Here is a 23,516-nt window from a genome sequence, read left to right as displayed (position 1 = left end):
TTGCAGCTGCAGGTGTAAGAGATGTGTTGTCATCGCAAATGGCTATATGATGACATTTATTGGTCCTAGCAGAAAATTTGACTTGTTCGCCATCAGCATTAGTCATGGCGGTGATGACAGGAGGTTCAATCTAACAGGCATAAAAAAGGCAATTCATCGCAAGGCGGTAATGATCAGCAGCGTAACACATCACAGGAAGGTTGACTGGGGGATGTGATGTTTGGGAAAAGCTGGAGGGAGCTGATAGGTTCAACTTCTGTCACTCACAACAGAGATGATGAGACTCAGAACAATGGCAACTTCTGACTGGTTGCTTTGTCTGCCGTCTGTACACCCAGTGCTCATGCAAAGAAACTCAATTCTGACAAAAATACAAACATCTACTGAGAGCACCGAAGAAACCTTGAAACTTCATTCTGTCGAGCATTATTTGCTTTAAGAGACAATTTGTTGGGCTGCTTTTTTTTTTTATTATCGATTAAGTTTATGGCCTTTAAATGTCACGAAATAGTAAATAAATAAATAAACATCACAGTTTCCCAAGCTGCAGGTAACATCTACAAATGTCTCGTTTTGTCTGACCAGCAGTCCCAAACCCAAAGATGTTCAATTTACAGCGATAAACACGCAGAAGAGAGCAGCAAATCCTCACACAGGAGGAAAAAATAACTCAAGAGATTAATCGATTGGCAAAACGGCCGCCGATTAATCTTCTCTTCCCCAACTCATCGATTAATTGACTATTTGTTGCAGCTCTGGCACGTACTGAAAGAAAGAATTGATGAAAGGAAAAAAGGAAGACGGGAACAAAGACACAAAGAATGAAAGGATGAAGGGAGAGAGGGGAGCTGATGCTGGCGTTGGCAGGATGAGAAGTGAACCTAATCGAGGGGGGATAGTGGATTGAGACAAGTGTAACATAGAGAGAGAGAGGCTGACAGAAGGTGTCCCTCTCCCCAGCGTCCGGCCCCCCATCCCTGACGTCACAGACCGAGAGACACAAAACAAGCTGCTCTCAGCTGAGCTCCTCACTCCGTCCTCCGCTCGCTCCAGCCCGTCCTCAGACTGTCCGACACCCGCTCCGCCCTGAGCCGGGCTGCGCACAGCCAGCTCCATCATCTCCCCGCCACAGCACTGCACTCCAGCAAACCAGACGGCCGCCTGCCCCCTCACTCCTCGGGACTGAAGCAGGCTCCGTCTCTCGCGAGTGACGCCCGGCTCTATGTGATCCAGCCGACGGGAGCGCACACGGGAGAAAGGAGCGCAAAGCCCCTTCCCCGACCCCGTCCCCCCCTAAAAAAGCAGCAGATGTGACAGAAGAGGAGAGGCGGAGAGAGCAACACAATCTCCCCCACCCCTCCTTCCCTCATCTGGGAGAACAATACCCAGCCTCCAGTTCAGGGGGGTCAGCTTTTGTCCCTCTCCCCACGCTGCCGCTCCAGAGCCAAGAGCAGACAGACGCGCTGACACACTGACCTGCTGCTCTGAGAGGAGAGCACGGCGCAACAACAGTTGCTGCGCTTTTTACGCGTTTTGCTTCAGTACTTGGACAGCTCCCGAGCCACAACCAGCCCGAGACCGTGTGTGCGCGCGTGTGTGTGCGCGCGTGTCCATGAGCGCGTAGACTCTGCAGGTTTGGTTTGGAGACCAAGAGACGCAGATGCAGCCACCGTGTTCGCTCCAGCTCGGCCCCTGCGCCCCCTCTGCGCCCCCGGGGTCGCAGGCCAGCACCGCCGGCCTCCAGCAGCTGGAAGAGAAGCAGCTCTTTGAGAAGTTTTGGAAGGGGACTTTCAAGGCTGTGGCCACCCCGAGACCGGAGAGCGTCATCGTGGCCAGCATCACCGCCCACAGGAGGGTGACCAAGTGAGTCCTCTACTTTCTAATGGCAGTCAGAGAACAAACACACACACATGTGCTGGTTGTCACCCCTGTGTTTGCTGTCCGGCTGCTGCAGTGAGAGTTGTCAGAGATTGTCAAGTTTTTTGTATTTTTGAGTAACTCTCCATTGACATTGGCTTGTTCATACAAAACATCAGCAAGTTGTTTGTGATGTGATTGCTGAGGACATTCAATGATGACAGTTCAATCTAAACGCACTGATCAGGTTCTGTGTCAAGACATTTCTTATTTCTGTACTTCTTTGAAGAAAGTTGACCTTATATCCCGAAGTCAGTCCCTCTCCAAACACCGTGCTTGTGCTCATTTCTCATTGTCCAGTTGAAAACTGCTGTGAATTTAATTGAAGAGTAATTCTTTTAGAAGTCTTGCATGTAACAGTCGTTTCAGCAGCATGAGAGTGAGGGGGAGGACACGCTACTCTCTTGAAATACAGCCACATCAATGTTGAAACATCAGTTCTATGTAAGTCATCCTAAAAAAAAAACCCCTCAGTTTTCATTCAAATCAGCCCAGTTTGACAGGTTGGCATGTTTTGACCCACAAATCTGTGTTTATCAGGGCATTTTAAGAGGTTAAGACCTCAAAATATCTCTTTTTTTGTTCATTTTTCACCAAACACTATGATCTCCCTCCACTTTCACATGCAGTCGTACGCATGTGATGTACAGCCAAACGCAGCTGGCATGTTCACTTACTTGTCGCCGGTAAAGGTCATGTGGCAGCATCGTCGTGCCTCTAATGTCAGACTTGTCCCCTCTTCCCTGCTGTGACATGGCTCTGTGCCAGCGCCTGCTGGAGGAGCAACATGGCCACACGTTTGTTCCCCCACTTTCATCCCTCCGACCAAAGGTTAGCCGTAGCTCACGCAGCCTCAGAGGGGAGGAGAGGCGAGGACGAATTATCTGCTGCCCTTTCTCCTCCTTATCCCTTCCCTTTATCCCGTCTTCGCTCCCGTGTGCACGATCAAACACCAGCCATCTTTTACCCTCGCACCGCTCTGCCTGCTGTGCCTGTTTGTCAAACACTTCACCACAGAGGCAAAGACACCGCTCCCTTCGAGGAGGGGGCGCAGTATTTGCAAAAGAACACCTGACAAATGTTCCAACAGGTAGAACATTTACACAAGCACACTTGCAGACACACATCTGCACATGCGCACTTGCATATCAAATGATGTGGCTTGCTTGGGTGACCTTTGAACGGTTTTGACACCCACTATCAACTTTCCCTTATGTGAAATTAGCTATGTTAATGAGGATTAGAATGGCCCATTTCATCCTATATCGGCACAGGCAGCGGAAAGACACACTGAACCAGATAATGTGTCTTTAATGGCTTCTATTACAGCAGGACCATAACGCCGCACATGGCCCAGTTATAAAGGATTTTATTAGCTTGTAGGATATGACAAAAAAAAAAACACTTTATTGTGAGAATATTACCAAATGTGCCTCTTTTTCCCTTTTTGCCCCAGCTCAGCGTTCTAACCAAATGAACTGCACCTTCAATTTTCCTGTCAATCAACCACAGCCTGGCACAGACGATGGGCTCAAATCTATTTGAGAAAACTGACAAAAAAAACCCCAAAATTAGAAACAAAGCAAATGCAGCCACAAAAAAATTAAATGTAATGTGCCTGGCTTTCATGAACTGAGCAGCCTATTTCAAATAGCCGCAGACTCTGGAGCGGGGCCCAGCTGTCTCTTCAGCTTCAGCTTCTCTGGGAAGGAGGCTCTCCTCAAGTGGCTTTGCTCCTCCACGGGCTCCGTCCGGGTGACAGTGACGATGATGACAGCGTGGCAGGGGCAGGCGAGAGCGAACGTCCCCAGAGAGCAGACATAATGTTGCTAATTCGCCCCTAAGTCTGTTCGTGAAAGACGACAGAGACGATCTCCGCTGTCCACCCGTCCTCTCCTGCCCAGCCTCTCTGGATGTTTGCAGGAGGGTATAATGCAGAGGGACTTTTGGGTGATATAGATTGTACATAATGAGTAAAAACACAACAAACAAACCTAACACCCAGAGAATATGGATGCAGGAGGAGGCTCAGGCATCCTCCCTCCCTCCCTCCCCACTGCACTGTTGATTTTGCCCGAGCTGAGTGTGACTGGGGAATGCTTAGACCATCAGAATGCATGGCCTTAGGCCTGCTCCTCTGCCTCGTTCTCTCCGAGAGGAAGCATCATTATTCACCGTGGATAACTGAGGGGTGATGAACAATTGCAGTGAAAGTGAGGGGGCATTATGTACAACAAGCAGAGGGGGAGAGAAGAGAGGAGACGGAGGGGGAGCCACAGGGAGACGTTTCATGTTCAATCAGCACGGGTCTTTTTTTTCTCCTCTCGTCGTCCTCGCCTCTCCTTTCTGTTCTCCTCCTTCCCTCTCTCCTAACTCCCAAATTAAAAATGCTGGAGGGGCCCGAGAGCCACAGAGGAGTAATTAGAGTTTGTTGTTCTCCCTCTGTCCTCCCCTCTCTGTCCTCCCTGTCTCCTCCTCTTCAGGCCAGTCACACAGTGGAGGGGAGGAGTTCGCTGGCTCTGTGCAGCGGGGTGGGGCTCCGCTCAAAACCATTATGACCCTGCAAGCTGTTTTGTTCATGGGGGGCTTCTCATTAAATATGCAGCCTGGCTAACTTCGGGTTGTTTGTGTGTGTGTGTGTGTGTGTGTGTGTGTGTGTGTGTGTGTGTGTGTGTACATGTGTGCATTCACGTGCATCTGTACTGGAAATGTTTTGCAGCGATTGCAAAGGTCTGAAATGAGGGTGTGAGCTTGTGCGTGCGTGCGTGTGTGTGTGTGTTTGGTGTGTAAGTGGGGTCTTGTCCAACTCTGTGGCAGATGGCAGGCTCAAGTGAATGCAATGCAAGGGAGGGGAGAGTGTGTGTGTGTGTGTGTGTGTGTGTGGTAGGGGGTTTCAGGCCTCTTACCTCAGCAGATGCTGGTTTAACGAGAAGGAGAGGGAAAGGGTTTGGAGGGGCTTGTACACTGACAGCACCTGTGGGAATATACAGCGGGGTGGACAAAATAACAGGAACACCTCTGAATAGAATGCAGTGCGATCCAACTAGAGCCTGAAAATGAATAAAGAAATGAAATAACAATCACAGGGGGACTTTTGCAGCAAAGGCTGGACAATCGCATGGCTGGACCTAGATGGGAAAGTGCCAGTGGAAAGATAAAAGTTAATAACAGACAGAATATTGGGTCCAATGGTGTGAAAAAATGAAACCAAAGTGGGTAAGACATCCAGAGAGCCAGGAGAGGATTTCATGGAGGGAACTGTGTCATCCAGGGTTGACAGACCGGTGGGTTCATAATGAGTGAACAAAGGAGCTGGCTCAGGAGAGCGTTTCACATGAGAAATCTGTGTCATTTCCGTTGTTTTTAATGATAATGTGATTGAGGAACTCTTTACATGTTGCTGTGGTGACTTCATGGAAGTGGCTCAGAGAAGGGCTCATCGCTGAGTCAGTGGACTGAAATAAAACCCTGGGACTGTGGCTTTGAGAGGCAGGCAGCTGGGAAAAATATATATTCTTTTCTTGTTTTACACTAGATTGAAAGATTTTCATTTGACTTCAGAGGATAAATAAAGTGTCATTAATTTTATCTTTCTGCTTTCCTGAGCTTTCTTTTGTGTGATCATTTAGCTGCAGCGTCTCATATTAAGATCATTGTATTATATCGAAGGATAATAAAAGTTTATTACAGCTTGGATGTTATTTTTATACAAACCAGCCTATCAGTTATAATAACACTGAACTCAACAAGTTAATAGCTGAAATCTTGGAATACATTGCTGAAATTAAGTCTGACAGGGCAGGAAACACATGAGTTCAAAAGATCTGACGTGTTGTAAACATGCCAGATCACCTAACCACTTCATTTTGAGGTGAAAGTGAAAGTGAGTCTAACTAAAATTACAGCAATGGAATAGTTGAGCTATTTTGAGCGCCCCTGGGTTTGGAAGTAAAAGTCAATGTCAGGTGACTGACAGATGGAGCTCTTCATTGCAGCTTGGATCTGCAGGAAACTGTAGTGTTAGCACCGAATATGAACAACTGTGTGAGTTACTATTGATCTTGAAAGTCGTTCTGTAAACTGTGATAAGTGTTCGCCTTTGTATTCCGAGTAATAATGGTGTTTGTTTACTACCTGCGTATCTGTTCCTCCGCCATCAGAATTCATTTCAGCAAAGTTACCAAATGTGTGATTGCAGAGGAAGCGATTTGTCTCGGGTTTGAACGGCCACGTCTGTCCTTAAGCGCACTCGAAATCGTCCGCAAATTGACACAAAAACGGGCGTAAAAATGTTCTGAGCGTGGGAATAAATGAACACAGGATATAGAGCCTCAAAAACATCAAGCGGCAGCAGGCAGAGCTCCCCCCTGGGACGAAGCATCGCTCTCTCTCTTCCTCTGCGCGAGAATGACAAACATGATTTAGTGAGGGACGAGGGGTTTGTCTGCCGTTATATATCTCTCTGTCTGTGCCTCTGCTCTCTTCATCGGCGAGTATCTTTAGCCGACTTCCCTCTGTGTCCTCACATCAGTGTATCTCTCCTTCCCGCTCGCAGTATCTGTGCAGTGTGGGTTAACTCGCCCTCTCCGTGTCTGTGTCGTATTACTCAGAGCGCTCCGGATGCGGCTGCTGGGCCGTGCTGACAAGAGAGCAGGAGATGATGCCCGCTCCCTGGGCAGGAATCAGACTTATCACCAAAATGGATTCACATTTGATATTGATTCCCACATAGCCAATCCATTTGAATCAAACCTGCCAGTGACTTAATACTTGATGCACCGTTCCAGTGCGTCTTACAGCAGGATGCATTTCATATGTCACGGGAATAGCAGCTATAACAGAGATGCTAACTGGTGTAGATTTATATTTGGCATTGATTTCTGCACGGCTAATCCATTTGAATCAAACCAGTGGGTTATGATTAACACCTGCTAACGCTGTCACAGCATGTACAGGCATTTAAGGAAACCAAGATAATGATTATTAAATGTCTTTATATAGAAAGTCAAATCAATGACTTCACAATGTCATATGAATATGTGAGAAACGTCAAACATAAAGATTTTGATCAAGTCATATACAAACATGCATTGTACAAACTGGTCGCCAGTGTAGAGACATGAAAAGGGGAGTGATCTGATCTCTTCTCTTGTTTTTTGTTTGTAGTCTAGCTGCTGCTGCTTATGTCCAATTTGCTAATTGTTTTCTGATTTATGCCTGTTAGAAGACCGTTACAGTAATCTGGACGACCTCGCTAATAAGCAATCCAAGAAGAAAGTTCAAATGAGGCAGAAGGCTGAGTGCTGTTGAAAAGAGGACAGCGTGACGCAGAGGACTTAGAAGACTATTAATTTGTTGTTTGGGTGCAAACTTCTTGTGAAAACATGAGCCTTTCAGTAACAAAGAGAGAGTTGTTTATAGCTTGAAGATCAAGCAATCTTGAGTTTGTCCAACGTGCTTTGAAAGACTGTCTTGAGTACTAAAATGTGCAGAATTTCCTCAGTTTCCTTAAAAAAAAACAGTGAATTGCTCAGCTAAAATACAAAGAATTCACCAAAACGTAGTTGTAGAAAATCAAAATTCATATCATAATCATTCATATAGTATCCGAATGTTTAGTAAAGTAGGATCAGTGAATTGGGTCTCATCTAGAATGTCTTTTTGGAAAGTAACAGCCTGCAGTTGCGTTTGGAGGACTGTTGCACAATAGTTGTGGCATATTGCTACTCTCCAATCATATATGTCATTTTGTGAGTCACTGACAATCCTATAGTCTAAAATGAAGTCAAGCTGCAGAGGTTACAGCGCAACCGTCCGTATTTCCTGTGAATACCTGCAGGGTATTAAAGCACCACGTCCAGTCCCCTTCAAGGACTGCTGCAGTAGGCTGAAACATGGAAGGTTCTCTTTGTTGTGGTCTAATCTTGTCTTTATCTATAACAAATCTGTATTATTTAGTGGAGGATTGAGCAAAAGGGGTTTTTAACTTCATCAACAGGCCCAAAAACCCGACAGCCAAAACGACAGCATATTAAAGGTAACATAAGAGAGACATTCACTGGCCCACAGTCCAAAATGACTGTAATATATCAGTGGTGGGGGGCGGGGGATAAATGCCAATGACTCAATAATTACTTCCAAAGGTGATATGTTGGCTCTTAAAGCTCACTTTGACATTTCCAAATTTCACTCTTGTCTCTGCATCACAAATGCCCAACCTGGCAGTGTGAGATATTAGTTTAGCTTTGACGACACTCCTATCCATTCTGGGAAACGACACGCTGCACTTGAGTGCTAACTTGTGAAAAATGTTTAATGTAGCCTCACCATGATGGGTAACAATGGCTGCGTCTCCAAGCAGCACGTCTCTGCGAATGGGGAGCTCAAAAGAGTCTCTGATATTTGCATCTAGCCCATCTCTTTCTTTTTTGTTCTCGTAAACACGCTTCATGAAAAGATGTAAGATTTTGTGCTTGTTGTGGTGATGAATCAGAGGACGGAGCTGCTCTGAATACTTCTGTGTGCACACACATACACACATATACGTTACATGCATTATTATTACTGTATTCAGTGGTTTAGTGCATCAGAACCCCTAAAGGCATCAACATGCAATGAAGAGGAACATGCCTAAATAGAAGCAACACATGAACAAATCTGTGTACAATCGCTGCACTTTCATTGTTATACTCTCCATGCCAGGAAGGCAATGTGAAGACAATACAAAGAGGCGGCTGTAACTTAGAAGAAACACAACGACAAACAACATAAACTCATGAATGACTGCTGTGAAAGAGCTTTAATGACAGCTTGGGTAAGTGTGAGACTTGAGAAGCAGTTTGAATCCATCACGAATCACAAAGACAACCTTTAATTTGTTCAGCAAGACATCCTGAAGAACTGATTTTTAAAAGTCTGCACTCAAACAAAAGCAGCTGACACTGTCACAAGAAAAAGCCATTGAAGCATATTTTTACCCTTCAAGCACGTTGGTCTGTTGCAGACTGCCAGCACAGTATGTATTTACCTTTATTCTGGCAACAAGTATAGTGTCTCCTTAACCCGATCCTGAACCCTCATCACAATATAATCCAGTATGGTGACCATAACAATAACAAACCTTGAGGAACTGAGGACCTCACTTTGGAGGACCTCTTATGCCGCCTCTTCTTGTGAGGATTTTTGGTAAACTACGAAATACATATGCACAACTGCTTTCATGAGCAGATACCTACCTATACACAAGGCAGAAGGCAAATACATATGTGGGCATGCACGTATAGTACATATCAACCCTGACACATGTCGCACCACCGTGGGGTGACCGATAATTCCTCCAAAGCTGAGCGGCAGCATTTTCCAAGATGAAAGCAAAGAGCTGAGAGTTAACCCTTTCCATCAAACATCAGCTCAAAGCTGCTGTGAAATTTCCACCTCGGGGATCTCAGTTCCCAGCCTGTGGTTCACCTCTGTGAAGAAAATGCCAAACACCGTCTTCTTCCTGAAGCAGCTGCTGCTGGCTGCTGTGAAGTCTCATATCCTGAGAAACACATTTTTAACTATGTCTTTTATATAGTGCAAAATTATAATTTTCTTGTTTTTTAATGGAAAAAAAACTTTGCTTACAAATCTGAAGGTCAAGTGTAATGACGATCTGAGGGTTGCAGGCCTGTTTCTGGCCACTCTGCTGCCTCAGGCCAGACGTCATCTGGCACTGCTGACCTTTTTATAGCCAAATGACTTAATGATGTTTTAATTCAGCTCACACTAGTGTCCCTGTTTGTGCTTTATACTGATTCATATCCAGAATACAATGTTACATGGACCAGAAGTAGCCTGAGACTCGATCACACGCATTCTTTCATTTCTGTCCTGAGGTGCAGGTGTTATCGATGTAAGACTCTAATCTACAGATTGTTCAAAAATGTTTCTTTTATCAGATATTTAGCAACCTCTGCTGTTGTTTGATTGTACTTAGAGTGCACAGTTATTGAATTTATATGTTTTAGACGGTGCATAGCTCTTATATAAACAATAACCAGCTCATTTTTAATGGTTTCCTGTTGTGTAATATTTACTAATCGTTTCCTGAGGTGTTTTATAGAGTTTGTACACTTCACTAAAACCGTCACCTGAGGAAGATCTCTACAATTTCTAAACTATACTTCCAAAAGTCCTACAAAAAACATTTTCCCAAAGTAAAATCACAGTTTAGAACTAAAATGTACTGAAAGTGAATATATCCATTGTAAGAACAGTTCCTTGTAGTGTAAAGTCATATGATAAGTAAGAATTTCAAGGCATTAATTAATACATTAAAGCAAGCAACCCAGATGAAGCACACAAATGGTTTCATTTGGCCACAAGACTGAAAATTAACAAAAGAAAAAGATGGCAACACATTTCTGTGACATTTGACCACACGTTCAGTGTCTGTTCATCTTTTCTCTCTGTGCCCGCATAGATGCATCATCTGTATGTTTGTTCTGTCTATCAAATGTTACTGTGATTGAGTTGTTTTTGAAAATTCACTACAAACATTTAAATGATGGGTAATAATAGATTATGACAATTAATTTTTGCTACCCTGTTCATGAAAAATTACAAGAAAGTCTAATGCAACCTGTGTTTGGCACCAATTATAAAGTGAAGTAAAGGTTAGAATAATTCATTCATGCTCCAAAGGTCAATATATAAACTATCACTGCTTCTGAATGATGATAAAGTCGTTGAGTAAGTCTACGTTTGAGCTCTGAGTATTGACAATGACACCAAGACAACAAAATACATGTCATTAAAGCTGTGTGCAAATATACAGATGTTCACTCAGCACCAGTAAAATATAAGGCAATAATGTAATCTGTCTGCCCCGGTGGCAGAGAAGAGGAACCGATTTAGTCTGAGCTAGTTTTTACACCTGAGTTAGTTTATTTCCATAATTATAACAAGTGAAAAAAAATTAGGCCTTTTTGAAAGTTTCCTGTCTTGTTCAATGGAATTTGAAGCGTTCATGTGTACAAATCTAGGCTGAAGCAGAGCAGTATGGATCTGCTCTGCACCTGGTTGCACTTACTTTATGTTAAAATCGAGTGCAGTGACATTTAGAAAGACTCATGGCATTTAAGTCCATTAACATAGTAAATTGTGTTGGTTGTTCAAACTGTGTGTGTGTGTGTGTCATTTTGTCGGTTTGCCAAGTGCAGACTCTGCACGAATAAAAGCAGATGAAAAGAATCCTAATCAAGGCGTAACATTTCTCTGACGTGTAAAGACACTGATTTCTTCTGTAAAAAGTGAAATATTTTCTCAGTAGCACAGACTCTGAGGGCCTGTTTTTTTATATACAAATTGTTGAGAATCACTAGCTTTAGTCTATCAAACCTTATTAGAGGTTTCTCTATGAGCTTTGGCCCTGTAATGTTCTGGCTACTCGACTTTATTTGGGGATGTGAGTAACACATACAGACAGATGTTGCCTCAGATACATCAATGGGCTTTCAGCTTCGTTTCTTGTGGCTGCTGCATCGCTTAAACATGTTCAAAGGCTTTAAAAGAATATATTGTGCTTTTTTCGACATTGAAGACCCATACACAACAAGGTTAAAGCTGACTCAGCTGAATAGCTAAAACAAGACAAAGAACACAAACTTTGCCATAGTTTCTTCCATATTCTTACACATCTGGGTGACAGGCCCGTCCTGGATGACCTCTCAGATGCTCATGCTGTGTTTATTAAATGCTATTTAATGCTGAAACTGCAGCATGCTACTCGTTGTACTTTCAGGCAAAAAGTGTCAAATTAGTCCATATGTTTTTATGACAGTTATGTATCTGTAGGCTGCAGGCAACACATGTAGGAGGCCTTGACATGTTGGCACAATTCAAAGTATTGATTTACTGTGCCCACTCCCAAAAATGTAATACCCCTCCTTCCCAATAATCCTGCCGCCAGGTCTGTTTTCTTACATTTTGTCTCAAACAGAAGTGTGTTCAAGGTTTTGTGCAAAACTCAGTGTAGATTGTTCGTGTGTCCGGCAGCAAGCAGCTTAATGTAATTGGCTTCTGTATTTTGTGAAAGAAACAGGTTGGAAGAAAGAGCGAGGGAAAGGAAAATGAGAAATAGAAAGGAGAATGTTATTATTTTCAATAAAGAGCGGGATGGAAATCAATATAAAAGGAGTGCAAAGCATAACTGTAATAACAGTGTGCAAGAGGAAGGAGAGACAGACTGGAGGAGAGAAAGACAGAGGAGAGAATGAAAGCAGGAAGGAAATAAAGAAATGAGAGTGGAGAGTCCGTGAGTGACATTTTGAGACTGTCCATTTCAGGACACCAGGGCAGCCAAGGTTATTACATTTTACTGAATATCACATTCCAGGCCGTGTATAGAAATCCTTTCTTGAGCCTCGGCCAAAGGGAATTGAATTATATGTGGGCACATAATGTACAACATTGAATAAACTCATAATAGACGAGAGAGAAGGTGAACCACTCCTTTGTCCTCTGCTGGCTCTACATGAAATGGACGGTTGTAAATCTTACAGACAGTCAGAGATGACCTATTCCTTTGAGCGATTCATTACCAATGAGTGTGGTGGCTGAGAGAGAGGGACGGCTCGCTCATTACAGCGTATTAGATCTTCACAAACCAGGGACGTCCCTGGACATGAAAAAGATAGGAGCCAACTTTCAACTTTTAGCTGCTAATCATCTGGCCTGCAGCAAAGAGGAACCACACTGAAGGAGAGACACAAACAAAGAAGATAGATTTTACTTCCTAATGTGATCTTTTTCATCTTTAAAGCCCTAATATATAATTTGTAACGTCTATTTGCATAAATGCCATCACTGAACTGTTTGGCTTGACAGATTTGCATGTTCTGTTTGTCAGTTCACCCTAATTGAAAATACAGGCCAATTGTTTTTGCAGCAATTACTGATGTAAACAAAGCTTTCAACGTCAGTAAAACAAAGTATGAAAGCATGATGGAAAACCAGTCCACCAATGATAAGGCCTGGAACTGTTTATTATAATATTAAACTACACTATATAACAATAATTCCTAATGGTATAGTAAATTCAGTTAGTTTGACCTGCAGAGTTAAATGGACAGATCATCCACACTTGCCCTTTATGCCACAATTAGCTCCATAGCTACAGTAGCTAGCAGTAGTAGCAGTAGTAGGTTTGACGGTGCACTGAACAGCTGCAGCACAATCCACTGTCACAACAGTCAGACTTTTAGCTTATTTATCTGTAACATCTCTCAACTGCCCAAAATCAGATGCAGAAATGTTTTCGAGAGAAAATATTGAAGACTTTTGTGAATTCAGTTCAAGAGCTTTTAATGCCGTCTAAGACTTTTTGTCCAGGAAACAAAATGGAATGCTTTGTAAGACTTTTCAAGACCTGTAGATTCCCTGTAGACAATCTACACAGGGTAATCAAGAGACATATACATACATAGACTCATAAATATCTGAAATAATGGCTCTTTAGTGGAGCACTTTATACAAAGGCAGTGTTAACAGTCCATGATGGCTGATGATGGCAAAGTTCACCAAAGTTGAATTTTGTCCTGCAAACAGTTCAACAGAGTTGCACGTTTCAGTTTCAAGTTCTTTACTTGTCGCATGCATGATTGCAGTGGAGCTGTCATTGGCAGTGAAACTCTTTTTCTGAAGCTTCCTTCAATAATGTATTATGAATAATAAGAGAAGCACGCAACCAAATGTGAAATGAGAAAAAGAGAATCTGAGACATAATAGACAGAAGTTAAAATGTATAATCTCTGCCCCTGCAAGCGAATCCACTAAATATAGAATTTCTATAAAATGAAATTAATTCACTGCAAAGGTTTGTTTGTGTTCCTCCACAGTGCACAAGCTGTTTTGTCATTTCTTTAACGTGTGTGTGTGCCTTTAACATACAGTATGAACTGATATTTACACCTTTGTACACACTTTCCGCATTCACATAACATACACTCCTGTGTGATGAACTCCCAATTTCATGAGAGCCTCAGCATCAATGATATGCGACAGGTTTTTGAATATACAGCAGCTGAAAAAGTCATAATCATAATAAGATCAGTGGTGCTTTAGGGGATAGACAGATAGTTATTGCCACATCCAACTGGAATGTGCCATAAGGAAGCAAAATCACTCATAATGACAGTAGGCTGAAATCCTTCTCAGTCTAAAATCACACTAAGGCAAAGGCCTCATTAAATATGCATACACACCCCAGAGTTGGTATATTGGAAAGTCTGAAAAATCCTACATAATAGGCTGAAGTCTTTTCCCCTCGGCTGCAAATTTAACTCCACAGTCAAAAAACTCCCAGGAGCATCTTATTTACTTTAGGTGCGCACACACACACACACACACACACACACACACACACACACACACACACACACATACTAGCACACAGAGGACACTTGGACAATGAGCTTCAGCCTCGGTTTTTTATTCCAGTGACTGGCTGTCGGCCTTGTTGGTATCTTTTTTTTATTTTATTTTTTTTGCCAAGTATGCTACATCTTTGTAACTGGACCCCTGAAGCGGTCACAGTGTTCATTATTAAAATGCAAACTTATCAAACTCAACTCCTCATCACTTAAATTAAATCATTTCAAGGCTGACTGGCTCCCACGTCTCAGCCTCCTCCTCCATTTTTCATTTTCGCTCCTTGCCCATCCTCATTTCAGGAAGACGATCTGCCATTCATGTGAAATTGCCACCATTTGCATAAGCGATGCAGGGGTAAGGGTGCAAACTGTGGCGGTGTTGATGTCACCAATGCAATCGGAGATGGGAGTGGAGAAATTAATTAGCCTGCCGCATTACTCCCTTCCCTTCAGCCCGTCCTCACCTCTGCCGCCGCTCCTTGACACGAAATGTCACGCAATGGCAAGCCTGTGACACCTTTGAGGTTCACGCCAGGTGAAAGACAGGTTTGCTCTGTGGAAACCTTCGAGTAAAGTTGCATCACAAAACAGTTGCTTTGTTGAGAGTCTGACATGTTTGTTTTTAGCTGCTTTGGCCCTTTTCAATCAGTGAAAGAGAACATTTCTAACAGCCACAAAATGCCTGCATTAAGAATTTATGTCACTAAACCTCTTATGATTTCAGTTAAGTAGTTCTAACACTTTAGCCTCATTTTGTTGTTATTTCTGTTTTCAATATTCACTCATAAATAATGAAACGATTTTGCCTTGTGCCCTACCTCCTTATAGAGCATAAAAATGTACCCACCGGCCAGGATTCATTTTTGCTGCATGCTTTTTTAGAGTCATAATGTAATTTTTACTGCCCTTCAGCAATAAAATGACTGTATTATATCTGAGGGTTGACAAGGTTGTTGATCAATATTGGTGTCTCCCAATTTTAAGACACTCCCAGCCTATAACAGCTAGTCATTAGTGCAGTTACAGCTGCTCTAGGAAAACTTTTAATGTAGCAAGGACACACAGTGTCACACACAGTGAAGCCCCCTTCACAGAGACGAGCTATGTGAATGATCCTGGTTCAGTCTGCTCTCTGTCAGTCCAGGAAAACAGTTACACATTGATTTGATTTCATAAATGAGTTCAGCTAAAGGCAGGGGCCTTTAAGTTATCACTTAAACATTATTATTACCTATTGTTCTTTGGATTAAAGCTCAGTTATACTCTACGTGAAAAATAATGACTTGGTATTGAAATATGAATAGGAATGCAATGTGAACAACATCAGGATGGGACGTGATTGGCAAAGAGAGGGAATAAAAGGGCTGTGATTGGCTGAGAAGAAGTTAATCGTGACCTCAAAGGACGGGAAGCTCATCTCACTCCTGCCTCACCCTCAGATTGACTCACTATTGTAAGTGAGAAGGCTGTGGATCTAAAGCCTCAGCCAAGCATTTAAAATGGAGAAATTATGTAGCAAAATCAATTAATTTCAACGTGAAGTAAATCTGCACAAATTGAATTCATCAAGTTCAACTTTGGTTAACCTTACCATTTCAGTAAAAATTAGCCTAAACGCCTTATCAAAGCTGTTAGCCATTAGCGATCCCTTCACAGGGATATGATAGAGAGCTATCATAGTTTATCAGCTGTATTGCACGCCACACTGTTATTGAACCTCCACTGTCGGAGTACAAACTGCTCCTAGGAGTTGGACAATGAGCTTGCTAACCTACAGCTAACTAACTGTTTGGCTAGCAAGCTTGGTAGCCTTTTTTGCTGCTCGTCAATGACAACTTTGTTCAGTAAAATGACTTGCACTCCTGAGAACAAAATGGGGGGAGGGGGGGCAGATATTGGAACAGACTAGTGCTAGCATGTTCCTCTTGCTAACATGTTAGCTATTAGCTTGACAGCTACAGTAGTTCACCAACTTGCCTGGTGAATAATTAAATTCTTTTCCAGTATGTCTAAATAATAATGTTGGGCTTTAACAGTGAGTGTGACAGAGGACATTTACCCAGTTTGCCTAAATGAAATTTTCGTGTTTTAGGACACTTTTCCACCCACATTAAGGGACAAAATGAAGTTGCAGCGTAACATTAAAACTTCTCCTTATCAGCAGTGAGTGAAAAAAAAAATCCCTGGACTTACTAAATCATAATTTGGTGTGAAAAAAGACGTCACAGATGCAGTTTATTTAAGACACATTACAGGATTTCTTGATATTTAAGTTTAAATTCCAGCTTTAGCTGTCATATCTATTTTCCCCCAATGTGTACAGCTGCGTTAAAGAGCTTCCAGTCAAATTTCAGAGGCACACACTCCCTAATGCCACATCAATTGAACACAGATCAGGTATACCAAGCAACAAGCTGATTCTGAGCAGTGGAAGACGCTGCCCTGTCAAGGTCAACATCAAGGTCAAAGAGTGACAGTGTGGCAGGTGGAGATCTGTGCAGAGGGTACAGACTGTTGTTCAAAGGCTCATCTTCCCAGTGTGCTACTTCCAAGCGTGACTGTTATTCCCATTGACGTTCCGGTGGCCGGCGCATCCCGCTGAGAACTGATTAGGACAAATGGAGCTGACAGGTTTGTCGCTGTTTTCGGAGTAAGAGGGACATGCAAGGAAGTAGAGTAGAAATTTCCCTGTTCTGTCAGGCCGGATCACACAGAGAGAAGAGGCGAGATATGATCCTCTTTGAGACGATTCGATTGTACAGTTTTTAATTGTGACAAAAACAGAGACTTTCTTGGCCCAGTCCCGAGTGACTAGCAACAAAATCTATTTGCTTCTCTGTGTCATCAATAAGTGGATGATGTCTCTAACTGTAATGACTTCAGCAAAGTCTAGGTCTACCATGCAGTTTTGCAGACTACAGAAAATCATTAAAGAAAGTCATCATTTTTACATGACATCAGCATACTGTCCAAACACCACAAGATTGGTGTTTCTGTTGCTTTGGCTTCTGGAAATGGATCATTTCTTTTCTTAATTAAGTTTAGCAGCAGCCTTGTGAGCGGCTCAGTCATTAGACATATGCTAAATGTGGTCAGCGGATGTGATTCAGTAGCTACTGATGCAGAAACAACTTTGCAGATGCAGTTTAGCAACACCACTACTGATTCATTCTCTCAGAGGCCACTTTTGTTTTGGCTTGGTTTTTGAGTAGTTTCAGGGTTTGGTGATGAACTATATATAACTATAAGTATTAATGAAAGACAAATTAAGTCATGTTAATATAATTTCTCATTGTTGAATTCAATGTACTTATTTTTGCTTGGGCCCAGCAGCATGATTCTATGCATGACAATGTTGGTCCACCACTTTGTTTCAGACAACAACTGTTTATTGCTTTGTAAAGTTGTACAGACATTACTGATCCTGATGAATCAGTTCTGTTTAAAAGATTGCCATGTAATTGGGTGCAGACGTTCATGTCTCCCTTCAGGATGAACTGTTGTAACTTTGGTGATCCCTGAACTTTTCATCTTGCACATCATCAGGTCAAAAATTTAAATACTTTGGTTTATCACCAACCACCTGCAGAACTCATGTTACTCCCATCAGCCTCAGCTTCTCTTATGTTAATGCTGATTAGCATGTTACCATGCAACATTTTAATTGTCAGCATGTTGCCATGCTAGCATTAGCATTTAGCTGATTGCACTGCTGTACCTAAGTAGAGCCCAACACAGGCTTGTTAGTCTTGCTTAAATGTAAATGATCCTTTTCACATGTAATTCTGTAGTCTGTGTTTCACTGTCTTGGATTTCAGCATCTTGAGACCACGTTGGAAATAGTTGCCCTCAATTTACTGTAACGTGCTGTCTTGTTTGTCATGTAAATCCATAAAGAATCAATGAATCGATTACATTTTGAACCATCAGCAAGGCAAGTCCTCCACAATCTGAGTTTAATTAACTTTTCAGCCTTCAAAGTCAGCCTTATTCCTCATCTTGGAGAGGTGATCTGTTATATATTCAGTGCCAGGAATTCATTTGCTATAGGCAGCCTTCATGAAATGAATCACAAAGTCATTCACTCAATGACAGATTTGCTCTGACAAGCACAGTACAAGTCACCGGGTGTGCTGGAGTGCTTCAAAAAGAATTAGTCATTAAACCATTGGGTTAAAATCTGCAATAAAATACAGCTTTATAGCCTGCTGTGGTGGAAATTTGTCTTTTACCGTACCCTGACAGAAAAACTAAGACATCTAGCCTCAGAAGGACAGCTTTATAAAGAAATGGACACTGCATGTGCCGTTGAATTTGTCCACTAATTAAATTTATCTGGCAGGGATCGGGGTGATCTGGGGATATTCTGCCTAATTATAGGAAATATAATTAATGTCTCTGGCATATGAGCTCATTCCAGTGGCTTCCTATCACTTTTCATAGAAGCGAGGAAGACTTTTTTTTTTTTTTTCAGTTTGCATCGATGAAAGAATTGGTTATCGCACTCGCCCCGATTCATTTGGAAAACATGAAAGCCTCTCTGATAGCCACATAATTAAACGGTTATTTTGGGGCATTCAATTTAAACTTGGGCTCAGCAGTGCCCTTGTAGGAGAAATAGAATTGCTTTGTCTCAGCACTCTCTTTGACTCTGAAGGCAGTTTAAGGAAATCTAGTCGCAATAAAACAGCAGATCTGACTACAACAGGAGGCTCAGAATTAATGCTTTGGCTTTGATCCGGCCAGGGCGATGCACGAGTGCCTTTTGTCCTCATCTAAATGAGTTCCTATTTTTTCTGGAAGACTGCTAAATTATTAAGGCTGTGCTAGAAGTTTGGCTTTTTGATTTTGCCTTTCTTGCATTTCAGCGAGGGAACCTTCGGCAAAGAATCCAAAGGTTTAAAATAGAAAGGATCTGAACCATGTTTGCAATAATCATGATGCCTCATAGAGTGGAGTTGCAGAACATCTGCCTGATCGAATCAACTTCCACATTAACCTACATTGTCTTTATTTGAATATTATTTCAGAACTTACTGCGGCAGAATACAGCACAGTACATTATATCATGTGATGGACATGGAGCTGCCGGCTACAATTTGACTGCAGGATGGCCTCATCTTACTTGATATATTCAGTCGAGGTGGGGAGGGGGTGTTTGGCCTATCAACTGATGATTTGCGTAAACAAATAGATCTTGACTAGTGGCATAATCCGTCTCATGATGGCCAAAGGGGAAACTTAATGCACTGAGATATCAGCGTCAAAGTCAAATAGCAGAATAGAGTCTATTTTTAATCTACTTATCGGAGTCCTTGATTTTCTGCACATTTGCCTCGTTATTCAACCTGAGGAAAACTGCTTTTGAAATGCAGCACTTCTGAAATACAGGTGGTGCACAAGAAATGTGTGTGTGTGTGTTTGTTGATAAGGAATCATTTTATTTAAACTCATCCTGCATAATAAGTATTCAGCAGGCATGTATTCTGGTGCGGTAATAAGTCTGAATATTTTAGATTTAGAAACATCGGAGAGGAAGAGAGTTGGCTTGTTGACTTTCCTCTCCTCCTCTTCATGAAAACCTCTCAGCATTTCGAGTGATTGACATATTTACTCCTTCTCCACCAAAACCCTCCACCATCCCTCTCCCCATCCGTTGCTGCCCTTAACGACACCTCATCCTGTTGAGAATGGGCCGAGAGAGGCAGGAGATTAGGGGCTAATATAGTATTGGAAAGGAGGAATAATCTCACAGACACCCTATCTTTTCTCATAAACTCCAAGGCAAGAGGACAGTCCTCCAGCCTGACTGACAGCCGCCAAGGTTAGGGTACGTCAGACTGGCGGAGTCAAGTCTAAAAGCCAGTTCGCAACGTTCCGTCTTAGCCCTCAGGTCATCATTGTGGATGGCTGCCTGTGCTATCAGCTCTAATCCTGGCCTAGAGCCCCGTTCCCCATTCCCACAGGACTGATATTGCTCAGGAGCGTGAGATGGTTTCGCAGTAGTTTTAAAGATTTATGGTGATTTTTATTCTGTGCAATCTACCATGTCTATAATATGTTAAGTTTGAAGAAAAATTTCACAGACAGACAGAGATTCCACCAATGATACTTGTCCATTGTGAAATAAATTCTGCATTTTTCTTCTTTTAAAATAATCTCCCAAGTCACAGAATGATACCGAACACATCTACAAACAATTCATTGACAGTGTGTATCTTATGTTCCTGAACATCATGCAGTGGGTGGTCTCATTTGAACGTTGATAGAAATTTAGATGTCTAAAGTCACTGCTGACGTTTTCTGTATTAAAACAGACCATGATCGTTTCCTAACCTTAACCAAGTGTCTAAACTCAAAGGTGAGTAATGCTGTAGTCACTATGAGTGGACAGTGTGTTGCAAGACCACCTCTTCTGGTGGAAAACCAATGAAATATGTTGTCTGGGAACATTTTACTGACACGTTCAGTCAACATTTTTGTAAACTGCCAGCAACATATATATATAATAGACAACATTTCCTCTTTATGTTCGTTCGATCAACATTACGTTTCTCTCAAAACGTATGTGCTGCTGCTGATTAGCTGTATATAAACATGTTTTCTAGGAGGCAGGGCTGGGGAAGCAGAGGTCGACAAGGTCATTAGTTAATTGCATGACGTTGCCAACATACCACACACAGCCGTGGCCCCGTGTGAATAAGGCTTAAGTCACTTTTCTTCAAGCCTCTTCTATTTTTCATAATCTGCTTCCACTCAAAACACTGCCAGATCAGACTCGCTTCCTTTAAACTCTGTCTCCTCCAGTTCCCCGGAGAGCGCAGAGTGGACTCCCCCACTCCTGAGTCACTCCTACCTCGCCCCTCCCTCGCTATTATTTCCTCCCTGGAAAATGGGCTTACAGGATTTCTGTGACAAAAGGCAGAGATTCAAGTTTACACCTCGACACACTTCTCAGGCACCGCTGCTCCTCTCTGCACTCAGAGAACGGCCGCGTTCGCCAGCTAAATGACAGCAAGCGTGCAGTCAGCGCGCTGATGGTGTTCAAAGCAGCTGACAGGCTTTGCACCAGATGCCTCAAACATGCCTGAAGGGATTATTTTTTAACATATCTTATTTCCCAATACGTCCTGCACAGTGGATAAAGATATGAAATTTGCAATTTATAATATTACGCCTGTTTACCTATGTTATGAAGCAGTGATGCTTTTCGTAGAGCTCTCAAAATAGATCAGAATTTAATATGCCTACACATGTCCTGCTGCTGTGATGGAATCTGTTTTCACCTTGAGAGTTGTTGCATTACAAATATGAGAAATAATGTAGAATCGGACTTCAGACCGCTGAGTCTTGATAGAGGAAAATGCAAAGAAGTGTCTTTATATTTTTAAAATTTCATGGCCAGGAGCAGCCGAATGAACACACATAGAATCACACAAAGAAGCGTTTTCTGGTCTGACTCCTCTCTCAGCGGGACCATAGCATCTAGGTCAGCGGTCTCGTAAAACCACAATTTTCTGCTTTTGCACTTTGCTTTTTGTAGGGAGTAAACAAATGAGATATAACACACTTATTTCTGATCTTTAAAGGTACTGGGAGGCAGACTTTGTTCCCTTTGAAAATAGCCAGGCTAATTGTTTTGCCCCTTTTCCGCTCTTTATGCTAAGCTAAGCTAACTGTCTGCTGGTTGGAGAGCCTCCATCTTTTACTGTAGAGGATTGTTGATCCTCTACAGTTTATTTCTCACCTACACTCGGCCAGTTGTGTAAAATGGAGGTGTTTTATTGCAGAGGGGGACCACCTGCCCTAAAACAAAGTAAAAATCCTAAAACTTAATAAGAGGTAGACAATTAGAGAAAGAGCAGGGGAGCTTTTTCACACAGCGAATATCATATATTAAAGGTCAAAAACTATTAACTGAAATGATCACAATGACAATATGTGCCCAGACCTGCGGCTTACAGCTCAGCTAAACAATATCTTGGGAATAAACCCTGAAAATAAGAAAACACACAAAAAAGAGTGTCCAGAAATGTTTGTTTCTAACAGTATTAGTGTTCAAGGACAGACGTTCAATTTGTACAAATACTGATATTTTGTTTTAATTATTATAATGATCAAACCTTCCCACAATGGATGAAAGAAGTTCTGCAATCATCAGCCGTAATGTCCGCACAGCTGTGTACCCTACAAGCTACATTTATTTGAGTTCTATACAAACTACAATAAGTGACAAGACCATATGTGTAAGTCGCTTTACAGTTCATGCCACTCGTTATATTGACATTAACATGTTACAGTACGCCCAGCCCGACTACGCTGCATGATGAATACTTTAAACAGCACCTTTGACTTTGAGGGGGATTATCCTTTAATAAGGTTTAAGCCAAATATAAGAAGACTCTTTAATTAGCCAATCATTTTAAGCCTTGTGGCTAACCCTAACATCCTTTTCAATTAAACGTCTTTGCACTTTTCTGTTTGTCACCTCGGCTTCCAACCTGGAATATTTAATATTCATTAAATAAGCACCAATACAGCACGACAACCTGACAAAAGCACCAACCTAAATGTATATTACAAAATTTCAATCGAAACAGTTTTAAAAAAAGCAACTCTAGTTCAGTTGACACAATGTGAAAGAAATGAAATATTTGTAACAGTAATGTAAAAATCTAGTGTGGAGCAGGCAGCCTTTTTTCTGCACTAAAACTATAATTGAACTTATTTAAACAAAGGAAAACATTCTTGAATTAACATGAAGGACCCTTTTCATGACTTACTCTTATTGTTTCCACTTGAGGAACAGAGGTTACACAGCTAAATAAATCCCAGCAGGACCATGACGGCTTTTTCCTTCCCACACATTAAAGATAATGGAATAATTCACTTGCCCTTGAGCCCCTCGCTGTGCATCCATACATAACTTCTTATTGGGTCGCCAGCAAATTGAATGAACCTCCTTTCCATAAAAAGGTAATGGACTTCCTCAGATAGCCCTCTAAATAACACAGATGGTAGGGGAGGTGAGATGAACCAATTTATTATCTGACTTTGAAGGAGGTGTGTACGGAGGTGAAGGTCACTCTCTCATTGATCACCGGTTTCTCTGTAAGGAAATGATAATTATGTGGACCAACATGGACCGTGGTCACCTCTAGCCATCGCTAGGACGGGTTAGGAACC

At 42.2% G+C, this 23,516-nt stretch overlaps 1 protein-coding gene across 1 annotated transcript in view; it reads left to right on the top strand.

Moving 5' to 3' along the window:
* Positions 1 to 1,660: 1,660 nt before the first annotated feature.
* Positions 1,661 to 23,516, top strand: part of srrm4 (serine/arginine repetitive matrix 4) — a 58,701-nt gene continuing 36,845 nt past the window's right edge. Inside the window, exon 1 of the mRNA XM_041938030.1 lies at positions 1,661 to 1,863. Coding sequence (XP_041793964.1) covers positions 1,661 to 1,863 — 203 coding nt within the window. The remainder of the gene's footprint in view (positions 1,864 to 23,516) is intronic.

The sequence above is a fragment of the Chelmon rostratus genome, chromosome 5 (assembly GCF_017976325.1).
Source record: "Chelmon rostratus isolate fCheRos1 chromosome 5, fCheRos1.pri, whole genome shotgun sequence".
NCBI classification, from domain to species: Eukaryota; Metazoa; Chordata; class Actinopteri; order Chaetodontiformes; family Chaetodontidae; genus Chelmon; species Chelmon rostratus.
The sequence above is the reverse complement of the archived record's forward strand: the minus strand, read 5'-3'. Positions and strand labels throughout refer to the sequence as shown.